Source organism: Mytilus galloprovincialis, chromosome 8 (genome assembly GCF_965363235.1).
Source record: "Mytilus galloprovincialis chromosome 8, xbMytGall1.hap1.1, whole genome shotgun sequence".
Classification (NCBI taxonomy): domain Eukaryota; kingdom Metazoa; phylum Mollusca; class Bivalvia; order Mytilida; family Mytilidae; genus Mytilus; species Mytilus galloprovincialis.
In genome coordinates this window covers 58,094,514-58,110,560 of record NC_134845.1, presented here as the reverse complement: position 1 = coordinate 58,110,560, position 16,047 = coordinate 58,094,514, and the positions used below count along the sequence as shown (strand labels likewise).

The 16,047-nt window shown below is 29.9% G+C and overlaps 1 protein-coding gene across 1 annotated transcript; it reads right to left on the bottom strand.

The window, feature by feature from the left end:
• Positions 1-4,069: 4,069 nt before the first annotated feature.
• Positions 4,070-14,155, bottom strand: LOC143042279 (glucosamine-6-phosphate deaminase 2-like). Its single transcript, XM_076214542.1, has 5 exons — positions 14,032-14,155; positions 11,923-12,024; positions 10,932-11,114; positions 10,000-10,184; positions 4,070-9,047 (listed from the first exon to the last, which is right to left on the bottom strand). Exons 1-5 carry the CDS (start codon positions 14,153-14,155, stop codon positions 8,832-8,834), a joined length of 810 nt encoding a protein of 269 aa, XP_076070657.1. The 3' UTR covers positions 4,070-8,831.
• Between the last annotated feature and the right edge of the window lie 1,892 nt (positions 14,156-16,047).

The following is a 16,047-nucleotide window of genomic DNA, read 5'->3' as shown; positions in this document are numbered from 1 at the left end:
AAATTAAAAATGTATTTAATATAGTATTGAAATTAAAATTTCACAATAATCAATCATAATATAACATCAACATAATATTCATCAACACTTACATAATTATATACATCAACTTTAAAATATAAATAAAAAAAGCTGATCAAATAATCTCAAAAATGAATTGTGACTAATATTTTCAATGTTATTCAAATGTTTTCGAATGTTTCAGAAGTAATTTATGGTAACTGTGCTATTTTCATCATTAATTTAGGCTAGTATAGATTAGAAATAATTTTCTAATATAAGAAATCTCATTTTCTAATATTAAGGAATCATTATTTTATTTTCTAATATTAACAAATCATTTTCTTATATCAAAAAATGATTTTTTAACATTAGAATATGATTATGAAAATCATTTTTTAATTTTAGAAAATAGCTCTTTTTGTCCACTTCGGCTTGCCATACACCACATTATTCATGTGCCTGTTCAAAGACAGGAAACTGTAATTCATGGGTTGTTGTTCGTTGCTGTGTAACATATTTGCTTTTCCTTTTTATTCTGTACATTTTAAGTTAGGCCGTCAGTATCTTGGTTTGAACCGTTTTCATTGGTCATTTAGGTCCCTCTTGTGGCTGTATATATGTGGTATAAAGCTCATTCTTAGCTGCCGTACGGTGACCTATATTCATATGATTATAGTTGTTAATTTCTGTCACATCAGTTTGTATCTTGTGGAGAGTTGTAACATTGGAAATTATACCACATCTTCTTAATAAATAAATTGTATAATATGTTAAGATTGCTTTGTTTAAATACAGTAGCTATGAAAATAACATTTGCTGAGGTGTGTATGTTTACCTGTCGATCGGTCTAAACAGGATGTTATACAATAGGTGCCATGTGATTATTCATGACTCGATAACATTTAGAAAATGTATAGACTCACTGGTGCTAAACTGATAATTGTAACTGGAATTACGACGATCCCAATATGACGACAACAGAAATGGATAAAATCTTTTTAGTTGTGTTTCTCATTTATTACCCGTTGTTGTGAATCTATAACTAGTGTCACAAACAATGGACACAGATAAATTAATGACAAAATTGTGTTTTGGTGATGGTGATGTGTTTGTAGATCTTACTTTATTGACATTCTTGTTGCTACAATTATCTGTATCGATAATGAACTTGGCCCAGTGATTACAGTGGAAAATATTTTCTAAAAATTTACATAAAATCACAAAAATTTATGACTAATATTGGTCTATGTGAATATTAAACAACAAAGGGCGCAGATGGTAACATGACAAAATCGTGTTTTGGTAGTGGTGATGTGTTTGTATTATACATCATTGCTGCCTACAATTATCTCTATCTATAATGAACTTGGCCCAGTAGTTTCATTGAAAAATGTTAGTAAAGATTTACAAAGTTCAGTAGAAAATGGTTAAAAATTGACAATAAAGGGCAAAAACTCCTAAAGGGGTCAACTGACCATTTCGGTCATGTTGACTTATTTGTAAATCTTACTTTGCTGAACATTATTGCTGTTAACGGTTTATCCCTATCTATAATAATATTAGAGATAATAACCCAAACCAACAACATTTCCTTTAAATAATCAATTCAGGGGCAGCAACCCAACAACGGGTTGTCCGATTCATCTGAAAATTTCAGGGCAGATAGATCTTAACCTGATAAACAATTGAATCCCGTCAGATTTCCTCTTAATGCTTTGGTTTGTTATTTATAAGCCTATATCTGCATTTTACCCCTATGTTCTATTTAAGCCGTGGCGTCCATCTTGGTTGGTTGGCCGGGTCACCGGAAACATTTTTCAAACTAGATACCCCAATGATGGTTTTGGCCAAGTTTTGTTTAATTTGACCAAGTAGTTTCAAAGGAGAATATTTTTGTAAAAGTTAGCAGACGACGACGACGGACGACGGACGCAAAGTGATGAGAAAAGCTCACTTGGTCCTTTGGGCCAGGTGAGCTTATAATATTGAAGATAATGGGCAAAAACTGCAAAATTATTAATTCAGGGATATTAACGACCAAACAACGGGTTGTGTGATTCGTCTGATAATTTCAGGACAGATAGATCTAAGACTGATGACCAGTTATAAATGCTGTCGTATTTGCTCTTAATGCTTAAGTTTTAGAGATTTAAGCAAAGAACAATTTTTTAGTCATTTCGGCAAGGTTGGTTGGCAAGCGGTGCGTAAGACACATTTATTTAATTATATACCCTGATAATGGTTGTAGCCAAGTTTTGTTGCATTTGTCTAAGTACTTTCTGAGGAGAATTTTTGAAAAAGATTTTTTTTTTAAATCGAAAATAATTCAAAATTGACAATACAGCTGCAATAACTTCTTAATGGGGTCAATGGACCAATTGGTTCACGTTGACTTATTGAATATTTTACTTTGCTGAGCATGATTGCTGTTTACAGTTCATCTTTATCTATGATAATATTCAAGATAATAACCAAAAACTGATAAAAAATATTAAATAACCACTTCAGTTGCAGCAACCCAACTACGGGTTGTCTGATTCGTCTAAGAATTTCATATTTACATTTTGCCGCCCCCTATTTTCTATTGTTAGCCATTGCAGTCATCTTGGTTGGCGGGCCCTGTCATTGGACTAATTTTCAAACTACATACCCCAACAACAAGTGTGGCCAAGTATGTTTAAATTTGGTACAGTAGTTTCAGAGGAGACGATTTAAAAAAAGTCAATAACGGACGCCAAGTTAGCTAAATCATACCGTTGCTCAAACCAATGGTTCGTAAATTATACTGCTAACTTTATAAATCCTTGATAAGTGTTTTTTAATTTGTTGTTATTGGCTATGAACTAGCTGTCAGTAACTGTGTTACGGTTACTGAGTACTCTCAGCTCTGTACTTGGTGAATTTTCAATGTGGGAATGTATAATAACTGTGCTTTATACATGTTATATATATAAAAAAAAAAAGATATGGTATGATTGACAATGAGACAACTCTTCACATGAGAGTAAATGAAACATAAATGAACAACTACAGGTCACTGTACAACCTTCAACAACAAGCAAAGCCCATACCATATAGTCGGCTATAAAGCCAAAAAGGACAAATGCAAAACAAATTAACAGATCTTATTTACCGTATGTAAAAGAATAATGAACGAAAACCAAATATGTAACATAGCAACAAATGACAACCAATGAATATCAGGCTCCTGACTTGGGACATGTACATTCATACTGAATATTGCAGCGCTAAACATATAACATTAATAGGCATCCAACCCTCTATTTAATCCCCTCATCTCTGTGTTTTGTTAGATGTTTTTTCTATTTGTATTCAGCTGATGAGTTTAGCCTTTTTCAAATGATTTTAGCTTGTTCTGATATTGCACTATTACACCACTGTCCCAACATATGGGCAAAAAGGGGAAGGGGTTACACCTTCTAACTTATTTAACCCCACCACATTCTATATGTGCCTGACCCCATCAGAAGCCTGTAATACAGTAGTGGTCGTATGTTGTGTTGCTGTGTATCATATTTTATTTTCATTCATTATTTTGTACATAAGATTCGGCTTGTAGTTTACTCATTTGAATCGTTTTACATTTGTCAATACAGGAATTTTTATAGCTGAGTACTTGGCATGCATTTTGCTCTTTGTTGAAGGCCATTGTTATCTTGAGGATGTGAATTTTTGGGTAATATGACATCTTCTGGAGAGTTGTCTCATTGGCAACCCTAATACATCTTCTCATTATTTTTGCATACTTATACTCAAGTCATTGTCTGAAAACTAAATGTCTTCAGACAATGCTGAAATACCATACACTGTAGATTCAGAAAGTATTGTGTGCATTTATTGTTGAAAATTTGTTATTTAAGTCTTTATTGCGATTTTATGCTTATGGTTTTGAGAAAAATCATGTTCAACTCATATAAAATATTTCAAAAATGTGAGTTTAAATTATTGTGTTTACAACTCTTATCACATTTTCAGCAATAATAAAAACCTCCCAATAATTTCAACAGCAAGTCATTCTTATTGTTGGAAATGAAAGCAAAACTAATTGTGGATTTGGAATTTATTAAATCATAAAGAAATATAAATTACCCATTTTAGATCATTTTAATTTATAAAATACTACTAAAGCATATCCATGTTATTTATTTTAAAATACAATCTAATTAAAAAGTACAATTCAACAATTCACTCATCAAGGAAAAAAAGCATTGAAATAATTTAAATGTATATGTTAATATTTTCCATTGTCAACATGTATGATCTGTTGTAACTTCCTTGCTTCAATCTTTCAGATCTTTAAGGAGATAGACCTAGGTTAAGTGAAATAACTCTTAAAATCATAAGTACATTTATGTCAACCGTTTTCATCACTATATTCCAAGCTTTTAGGTTACATAGATTATGTCCAATCTGTTTCAGGTAAATACTTAAAATACATTTCTGAAATTTGACTTTAACTAAGTCAACACCGAATTTGAGAGTTATATCCCTGAACCAAGGTCTACCTCTTAATATAAAATAAAAATACATTGAAATTTATATGGCACAAAAAAAGGAAATGGAATACTAGAAAATAACAACAACTTTTTGTACAGAAAGTAGTGTGTTAAAAATCTTCAGCATAATATATTTATTAAAATTAAATATATATATTTATATATATGGCACAATGGAAAGAAATGTAATTCTAATGCAATTATTTTGTAACCATTGTTCTGATTGGATGACAGCAAGCGTAAAATTCTCTATCTCCTTGTCTGTAACTAGGGAAGCCGACATTTTGAATTTCGGAATGTATTGACATGCTATTTCTACAATAATAAACAAAAAAACTCACTTGTTGCGCCTAAAAATCTCCTTTTTATCAAATTTTATTACATTTTGAAGCGGCACAGAAGCCATAAAACGCCCGGTGTTTATGTTTGACGCCGGAAGCATAACTATGACGTCACCTAGTGTAGGGACCAAAGAAGATAACATTTTTTCGCGGAATTTTCTTTAATGAAGATTTTACACTGGAATAATGATTGAAATTTAATAATGAACTTGTTTTGCATTAGAATAGAGATAACTGTATTGTATTTGAAGCTTTGCGGACGTCCATCGGTAGTTTTACTGTCGCAAATACCCGTTTACCTGTCTCCGCTCCGCGTCGCCAGGTAAACTAAATTTGTTAGTATCTAACAAATAATAATTAATCCACAGTATAGTACTTTGACAAACACTAACTGTTATCATTCAGAAGCTTAATATTTCCTTAACAATAGAACCTGATTAAAACATTCAGCTGATATTTACAGAGTTTTCTCCCTGTAGTGTAATGTACCATCTTTACATATAAACAAAGAAAGACAAATCTTTTCAATAAGGGAGACAATTTCTGGGAAGTGAACAATGTTGGACTAGAAATGTAAAAAATAACCATACAAAAATTAAAGTTAGAGGTAGAATAAAGAAATAAAATGAATTTCACATATAAAATCTTAAAAGTCATTCTAACAAATATTCAGCAAAGAAATCAGCAGATCATTTATAAACTGCACTGACATTCAATATAAGCAAATGGGTAGTTTTTTAATCTGTAATAATTCACCAATAAACTACATATTTTGATTAAACATGAACTGAAATTGATATTAAACCACCAAATTGACTACTGATATTCAAAAAATATTTATGTTATAAAATTTTACATTTAAATTAAAATAAAATAAAAAAGAAGATAAACATGTACATTAAGAAAAAATATAATTTTGAAGAAAAAAAAGAAAATGGATGTGACCAGAACTTTATCCTTCTATGGGACATATGAACAGATAGAATAGAATCATTTATCCCCTACCATAAAAAAACAGACATAAATTCCTGTTTCAAAGTTTCAAAATTTGGTTGGTTTGTTTATTGTTTAACAAAAAAAAACTTTTATGGAGGGGGAGGGGTTAAAAAATTAGAGATTCAAAGAAAAAATACAAAAAAAAAATAATTTAAAGATTGTTTTGCACTCACTTTGTGTTCAAAACTACCCTTGAAAGCTACTTATAAATCACAGATCAGAATTCTTTTTTATCAAAGAGTACAACCCATTTGATATTTCAAAATTTCAATGGTATTTTTAAGTGCATTATAAGACAAAACTAAATAAAACCATGTGTTCATAAAAAGGGAATATATGAAAATACTTTACAAATAGCACCATCAGAAACCAGTGCACTGAACTCATTTACAGTAAAATAATAAAGACAAAAGGAATTTATGACATCTTTTTACTTTTCCATATCAGAGCTCCATCATTACCACTGAACCTCAGTTAATATTTAATAAACATATGATAACAAAATATAATGGCTCCGGAAAGTAAACAGGGTCTAAACAGAAAATTACTTTTTCTATGAAGAATAAGTGAAGAAAAAGATGAATATACTTGTGCTTTCAACATGGGTAAATTCAAGATTTCAGTTTACATGATCTAAAAATCAAATAATCTTTATTGAGCATAAGAATCCTGCAAGTTCTGATAATAAATAGTATTTTTTACACCTCCAAAAGGCAATGGGAACCTCTGATCTTTTTTTCTATGATGAAGTTTGTCTTTCTGTCATTTCTGTTTTAGTTCTATGATTTATAGCACTTTGTTATGACTGATTGATTTTTCCAAGGCATTCTGGGAATCAAGTATCATAATTATTTTGTTTACCAGTTTTAAAAAGATGTCATAAATAAACTTACACAATCAAGCATTTATACAGATCTGTACACAAACACAAATGTATATACATTCAAGATATAAAAATATAAATTGATGGCAAGGGCAGCTGAAAAATTGTAAACTTTATCTTTTAAAACTATATAATATCAAGAATTTCCCCAAAATGCACGAAAAAAATCAATTATATAAAACTGGTTTTTCAACAAAAAAAATGTTTCTTAGAACCATTATCTAGTAAATCTAATACATGTACGTTGTAAAATGGAATGTAATTAAAGTGAATGTTTAAATATGACATACATTTATTTTCTATTGTTTCTAAATTTAACTTTTTTGTATTCTGTTAAGTACATTCTATTCTATTGAATAAATTATTCAAAACATAATTCAATTTTATAAATATTAAATATTACAGAATTTTGTGTTTGATCTTCTCAACATGATTACATCTCCCCCTCCCTAAAAAAAATATTTAAATTATTAAAAATATTATAATATATTTATAATTTCTTTTATTTTAATTCTTAATTAACAAAAACTGTTAAACTTAATCATGTTAATGTTAAAAAACAATGGATTTCAATATTTAATGAAAACATAATAAATACTGATTTAGCCTTTTAAACAAGAAAATATAAAAATATAATTTCGTTTTTTTTTAAGACTCATTGCCCTTTTGTAGAAGTCCTCACCAATACTGAAAACTTTTAAAGCTTATTTTAAAATGTATTTGTACATGCACTGCAGATCTATATACACAGATATATAAAAAATATAATCAATTTATGTAAGAGACTTTTACACTTAATTCAACAAATTAACGATAATTCAAAACAAAAACGTCTCTCCAAAAAATATTTAGTACAACCTCTAACAAATCATAAATCATTTTTTTAGATTACATAATTGAACAAGTATACAGATCTTACATTAAGCCTGGTATCCTGGCCAATCTCTGCTTTTCTTCACTATAGGGCTAGGCATGGTGGAATTCATGTGTACAGTTTTTCTGATCAGGAAATGTGCTGCCATTTTTTTAATAATAATTTAAACATATCTTGATCATGTTGTTTATTATTTAAAGTTGTCATATTTATTCAATACATTTGACCAATTTTTTTAATATTCGTAAATCTTTAGTTATTTCCAACAAATTTTGGCGAGCTACATTCACTTATCCTGCCATCAAATTTTCACTATCCCATAATGCATCATTGATACTTTTAAAAGCATAAACATATCATACTTTGCCTAGCTTTACTACAAATCCTAGCCTATTTTTACATGAGAAAAACATAGAATTGAATTATTTTGGCCTACACCCGAATAATATTAACTACAACTATATTATCAATGTTACCAATTTTCTCATAATTTGACCCCAAAAACCTAATTCTAAAATTCAGATAAATTTCTACAATCAGTATAAATATAAAGTACCCTATAAATATAATTTAGCACAATGTCTGATTGATTGCCAAGTTATTGCTGTTTTCAGAAAAAAGTGTATGATGGGTTTTTGGTCTTTGTAAAACAACACAAATTCCAAAGTTTATGATTGATTGATAGTTGCATTAGGCCACATCGGCACAAAAAGGCTATGTCCCAGCCATACAAATTTTATGAGAAAAAAAATGATGGTTCTTCTCATCAAGAAAATCCTTCCAAATTGATAGCCTCTAGCCTCTAGATTAAAGCGCTTGTTAGCATTGACGGGTAATGATTGCTATAATGGGAAGTAAAATCAAATATTGCATTGTATAATGCATTGGTTAAGAGAAGATAATTCCAATTTTATACAATGACTTTTAACAATGACATCATTGATATTTTTAGAACAAGTATTGGATACCTGCATTATTTTGTGATTTGAATATCTTAGCATATATTTCATTGGTTAATTTTAGGAAAAATTCATGGCTTGATGCATAGAATTTTAAGAACTATGCACTATATTTTGTGTATCTCAAAGGTATTGATAAACCTTGGAAATTGAGATATCAAGTCAGTACATGTACCATAAGGTGTCATGCAATCTTTAGACAAAAATCCCACCATACAAAAATTTCTGAAATTCTATTTCTAATTTTGTCTTTATTCATCATTTCTCTTCAATCAGCTGATTATGAAGATCCATCAAGCCTTTGAAATACTTGACTGTTTTGACTTTCAGCTCTAACGTTGCATCTTCGTCACAGATAAAAATTGTCTGCGGATGTTGTTGGAATGCTGAGACGGTCCACATGTGACTGACACCCTCTTCTATAGCTTTGTGCATTGCGTATGCTTTGTGGGCTCCTGTGATCAGTATCATTACCTGACGTGTATAAAATAATAGAATACATTATAAACAGATTTTTTTTAGGGAGTTATCATCATTGCTTTATTTCATTTTATTATTGTATGGGATTGTATTTTGTATGTACTTACCTCTTGTGTAACATGTGAAAGTGCCAGAGTGTTTATAAATAAAGCATAAATATATTGTATTGTATTATAATGTGAAATAATACAACAGTTTGATTTTGCTAAAGAAGTAAAAACCTCGCATGTTAAATTTTGAAAGCATTATTTTACTGAAATTAAAATGGGCTACTAGTATCTTATGTTTATCCTCATTAATCAACAATAGCAATAATATATAAATACCAATTTTTGGATTTGTATTTTAATTTGACAAACTGGATTATTTTTTTAGATTAGTAGGAAGGCAAATATTTTTTTTGCCATATTGGCTATGTATTTATAATTGAATGCATTTATAAATATTAAAATATGCCTGCTAAACAGACACCTTAATTTACACCTTTTCTGTGTACAAGAAATATAAGAATGCACATAAAGGTTATAGTAGAGACCAGTATGGTTAAAAAATATTTTACTTTCATATTTGCTTTCAAGTATGAATTTTCAGAAAAATTAAATCATAAATCAATGAAATTTTGAGGATTTACTGTAAAATAACTTGTTTAAAATTTTGGAGATGGCCCGTATGAGTGCCAATCAGAAGACTGTACACAAAAGTTCAAATGAAGTGGATGTAATTAGTTATAGGCAAACATAAAGTTTGAGTACCTGTCAATCATTACACAACTAATTATCTCCCTTGAATAAATCATTATTAATTTCATTAACTACCCTGAAGTAAAATGGCATTACCCCTCTGTTTTTTTTTAATCTTATTACTTATGGCAACTTCATAAACAAAATATAAAATGAATAACAAATTACAAATCTTGATACACATATTCCGTTTAAATCATGATTACCTCCCTTGCATCCATTACAGTTTGAACACCAACGGTCAAGGCCTGTTTAGGAACTTTAGACAGATCTCCTCCAAAAAATCTAGCATTAGCAATAATTGTATCGTTATTTAGTGTCTTGATACGAGTTCTCGACACCAGACTGGATCCCGGTTCATTGAAAGCTATATGACCATCAGGGCCGATACCTGAAAACAGATGAGTTTATGCACTGGTTAAAAAGTAAAACAATAAGTAAATTGTTAAACTCTGTTTTAATAAATTAAATAACTAAAGCTTTTAGATGTTTTCTGATATTGTTTTAACTTTTTTGTCAGATACTTGGAATCCTCATACAATGGCATATTCTAAATTTTGACCTCAAACTTTTCCTTCTCTATTCATAGCTTTATTTCATTTCATTTTAAAAGCCATTCTGCAAAACTTATAAAATCCCCCAAAAAACGAGCACATTGATTTTCATTTGTTTTTCTTGTATTCTAGTTCTTTATTTTATATATACAATCACTTCATAACAGTTTTGAAAAAAAAGCTTGTTATTTTGAAACAGAACAAACATTCTTAACATGTTTTAAATGGTAAATCTTTTTTTTTTATACATAAAAGTCCAGTAGTTTTTGATTTGTGGCACATCAAATAATAAAATTATGCAAATTGGTGAAAGCATTTATGAGTTATTGTCTGACATGTTGAAGGGAGGGGCAATGGCATTCTGGATTCCTTAATATTTGTCTGTTACTAATTTTCATTGATTTTATGGGTACAGGGGAACCATGAAACTCAAACGATTCAATGAATTACGAATTTTCTAAAGGAATGTATGCAGACAGACATTACCAAAACCACATAATTTAAATATTCACGAATATGCAAGTTTTCAGCAATCCATGAATATTGATACCCATAAAAATAAATGAACCCACAGATAGACATACCTCCAACAAACAGTTCAATCCCGCCAGCCTCTGTGATCTTTTTCTCGTAATCATTACACTCTTTTATTAAATCTGTAGCATTGCCATCCAGTATGTGGGCATTCTTTGGGTCTATGTCAATGTGTTTGAAGAAATTGTTCCACATAAAGGAATGATAACTCTCAGGATGGTCCCTTGGTATAGCTAAAAATATAATATTTAACTTACAGTAAATGCATGTTGAATGACTTCACATACTGTGGATTCATTAATATTTGTTGGATACCAATTTTCGTGGATTTCGTGGGTACAGGAGAACCACAAATTCAAATGTTCAACGAAATACAAATTTTGCAAAGGAATGAGTGTAGACTTTGCCAAAACCACGAAATTAAATATCCACGAATATGTAAGTTTTCCACAAACCACGAAAATTGGTACCCACGAAAATAAATGAATCCACAGTATATATCAAATGGGAATAACTCATGCAAATTGAATCAATATACAAAAAATAAATGGATAATGTGTCCATATGGGCATTCTAAAGGGCGCATAAGACGCATAACTCAAGACAGGAAAAGTGAGGCCACCCAAATTTGGAACTAATGATCTACATTTTGTGGTAATAAGCATGGAGGATAAGATTTATAACATTAGGTTGAGGCAGCGGCATGCAAACTAGTTATTAATGGAAACCAATTATGGGATGTATATGTAGGTCTAAACAGACATTCATTTCTTATTTTCTAAATATCTTAAACCATATTTGTCTACTCATTTTTTTTTTCATTTTGACCATTATTTTCTATTTCTTTATTTACCAATTCTATTGTCTATTTTTGCCCTTATTATCTTTTTTTATCCTATTTTTCTATATTCTTTTTTTGTCTTTCATTATGTCTGTTTTGGCCATTTTTATCTACTCTGTAAACCCCATCCAGACGCACATGTATGCCCCTTATAATTCTATAAAACAAACAGAAAGGGGAGATAACTTGAAACAACTTACCAACATACTCATCCATATTGAAAGTCTTGACATATTTGAAGGATAGCTTCCCTTGTTGGATGAATTCTATTAACTTTTTATAAGTTCCTAATGGAGTACCACCTAAAAAAAATATAATAAATATGCAAGAATACTGTGAATTCATTTTTTTTCATGGGTACCAATTTTTATGGATTGAGGACAGTATTGTATGCATTTTCATTGATATTTGATTTCGGTGTTTGCCAAAGACTGCATACAAAACTATATAAAATTTGCATTTTATTGAATATCTAAATTTGCGTTCAAATATACATGTACAAATGATATACCCACAAAATCTACGTAAATTGTTAACCAGCAAATTTTAATGAATCCTCATTTATACCATTAGACATTTTAAGATACATGCATTTGTTCTTATGACATACATATATGTACAATGATATAAGGAGATGTGGTATGATTGCCAATAAAACAACTATTTACTAGATTTGAAACGGAGTGGATGTGAGCATGCAATTATTGCCAACTGAAGTCTGGAACCTGTAATTTAGTGGATATTTGTTGGTTGTTGTTCATAGTTATTTTTAGTTGATTGTTTTGTAAACAAGTCAACTGTATTTTTTTGTTGTTGTTTTTTGTTGAATTGGTAACATTTTGTCATGGCCTTTACATGTACATGTACATGTACATCTTTACATTGATCAATTATAAGTTATGATTTAAACAATTTGAGCAATCTAAAAATTATCTTGAGCTAGCTTCCATTTTATCGCCATGCTGGTAGTGTAAGTGCATTAATTCCTTCATAAATCAACCAAATTCATCTTATTATACTGACCACTGGATATAAGAATAAAGTTTTTCAGAGCAATTTTCATTTGAATTCTTTTAGTTTAAACATATTTATTTAGAGTGGATTGGGAAACAAGTTTTGCAACTTATATTAATCCCTTTCCACTTTGCGGGTGCGAGTGCTGCCTTGTAGCGGCATTAGCCTACTCTTTTTCGAAATCTACAAGGGTGTCTTTAACGTGCAAGAGATATGGCTCTCTCTTAACACGGGTCAGCCATTTATCGTCCCCTTCAGACGGACTATCATCGTTTCCTTAAGACCATACTCGCAAATGGTGTCAAGGGAGAGCCGAAAATTGAATTCTTTTAACCTTGCTTAATTCATAATTTTGATCTAGTAAGCTTCTCTGATCAGGTTTGTGTGAAAAGTACGTAATTTTCAATTTGGTTATAATATTAGTCAAATAAGAAAATAAACTGTTGATCCATCAGTGATTCAGTCAAGGGAGATAATTACTCCAACCCTAGATCATGTCATTTAAAACCTAGTAAAGGGAGATAATTACTCAAACCCTAGATTATGTCTTTTGAAACCTAGTCAAGGGAGATAATTACTCAAACCCTAGATCATGTCTTTTTGAAACCTAGTCAAGGGAGATAATTACTCAAACCCTAGATCATGTCTTTTGAAACTTATCTGTATAGTGTGGGTTTTTGTTTATTCTTGTTATTTTAATATTCTAATTCAATTTTCTTTAATGTTATCTTTTCATTATATTAAATATAAAAAAGAAGATGTGGTATGTTTAAAACCTGCTTTGACTTTGCATGTTTGCTTTTTAAAGTTTTTACTGTGGATAAATTGATCTTGTGTCATGAATAGATACCACATACTGTAGCTTCAGAAATTATAATTGTGTGCATTTATCATGTTTATTATTTCAATTTTGTAATATAAGACTAAAATGCATTTTTAATTTTTGCGATATTGTAAACAATTCGGTTCAATTCTTATAAACAATTTCAAAATGCGAGTTTTTATTATTGCAATCATAAACCTGTCACACTTTTCACAATAATTAAAACATCGCAATAATTTTTGAATTAACCATATTCTTTCTTTTTTTATTATTTTTTTCTTTTGTAATCTTACAATAGATACTGGGCCATATTTTCTTTGCAACCCCTATAAACAGTATGAAGTGCATATTTGAAAGAGGCAGATATTCCCAGGTTTTTGTAAAGCACCATGTTAACTTTTACTTAATGGACAATGTAAAATGTACATGTTCAGGTAAGTTTGTAAAACATTTTGCCAAAATGTAAATTTACCTGTAGGTAAACCTAATGTGAAGTATTTATCTGGTCCAGGGTTAAAATCTTTAATTCTACGCCTGATATATTTAGCTGCCCATTCACTGACATAATCGTAGTTATCAAGAATGACTAGTCTCATCTGAAAATAGAAAAATATATATATATGTTACTTTAAAAAATATGTTTTTAGCTTTTGTTTATTAGACCTTGATTGAATTTTTATTATGTTATGTATGTACTGTAGAATGGAAGCCTTTTATAGTGGGTCTCATTGGGGTCTAAGCGTGATGCGGGATTGCTGATTTTTAGTAGGCGTGACACGTGAAAGACAAATTATTGCGCTGTGAAAACGGGAAATGAAGTTTAGCGGGACACGGAAAATTACAAAAAAATGAAAATTGGTTACGTATATAGTGTAAGCGGGATCCTGGATCAGAACCCCCAATGAGACCCCCTTTATAACTTTATTTTAATTTCTCTTTCTATATTTGTAGTATATACATTGTATATTTCTGTAATCATATGGTAATTAATATTGTGCTATCGTATTTTTTTAACTACAAATGTACCATTATTCTATATTCTTTAAACTTTTTAATTTGTTGTTAACGCATGGTTAATTCAATTTTTCTCTAAGTTTCTGTAAAACCTACAATCATGACAATGTATCCCAAACCTCAATCAAGCATCAATATTTAGGGCTAGCTACATGTAGGTTTTATATTACATGAAGTCTGAACCCTACATTTTTTACCAAAGAATAATTTTGCTTTTGATTAAGCTTATCATTGAAATATCAATTATCTGTTGAGAACATGTTACAAGGTTAACATCTGGCAATATGACAATGTATCCATGAATGTAGATAATATAATAAATATTAACCTTGATCCTGTTGATATTAGATATATATACAGGATATAAAGACACACAATGTTAATAAATATAAATCAATTTTCTTTATGTTATATTTTGCATTACAATTAAGAATCTTTTGTTATTGAGGACAGGACAATTTTTTTTTGCCCTCCCACTTTTATCCAAAATCTTTTTTTTTTTTTTTTTTTTTTATCAACATTATTATCTTGGCACCAAATCACCTAGCACTGCTGTGCATGCTGTGCCTGATACGCTAGACCACTTGACCACAAATTTAAAGGCTCTACAAATTATTATATACAGAATGAGTTTTCAGCCTTGTGGTATGGGCTTTGCTCATTGTCGAAGGTCGTACGGTGACCTTTAGTTGTTAATGTCTGTGTCATTTTGGTCTTTTGTGGATAGTTTTCTTATACATTTATATACATGTATATCATATATTATACATGTACATGTACAATGATGTACATGATTACAACATTGTTTGGGTCACACTTTTGGCAGAATTATTTGGGGAAGAAAACAACACACAATTTTAACAACTGGATGTGTTTTGCTAAAAATATTAAAAGTTGCGACATTGTGGTAGAGATGATTTTAAAACATTTTATTATACTTATCACTTCTTTATATAGTTTATCATTATTACTTAATGTTTAGTTTCTCTATGTATTATTAAATTATAAGTGTATTTACATTCGTAGTATTAATCTCCCCTGCTTGACCACATATTTTGATATCTTTCTCTACCTGTACAATTTATGTATCATTAATAAGATAAGAAAGCTTTTGAGAATTCCCCTGTGGTCAGAGTTATCTTTTCTCGCATTGACCATGCTTTCTTTATTGGGACATACAGACATAATACTCCCATTTTTGAAATGGTTTATTTTTGAGAAAAATGGAGAATTTATATTTACTTTAGATTATGCTATATCTATATATGGTTTAATACTGAATGATACTTCATTGAGAAAAATGGAGGATTTATGTTTACTTTAGATTATGCTACATTTGTATATCTATATGGTTTGGAAATGAATGATATTTCATTGATAGCCATTTGCAGTATTTTGGACATATGAAATTTAATATATTAAACGTCATACATTTGTATGGACCCATTGGCATTGATCGTAGAGGCTCCCACAG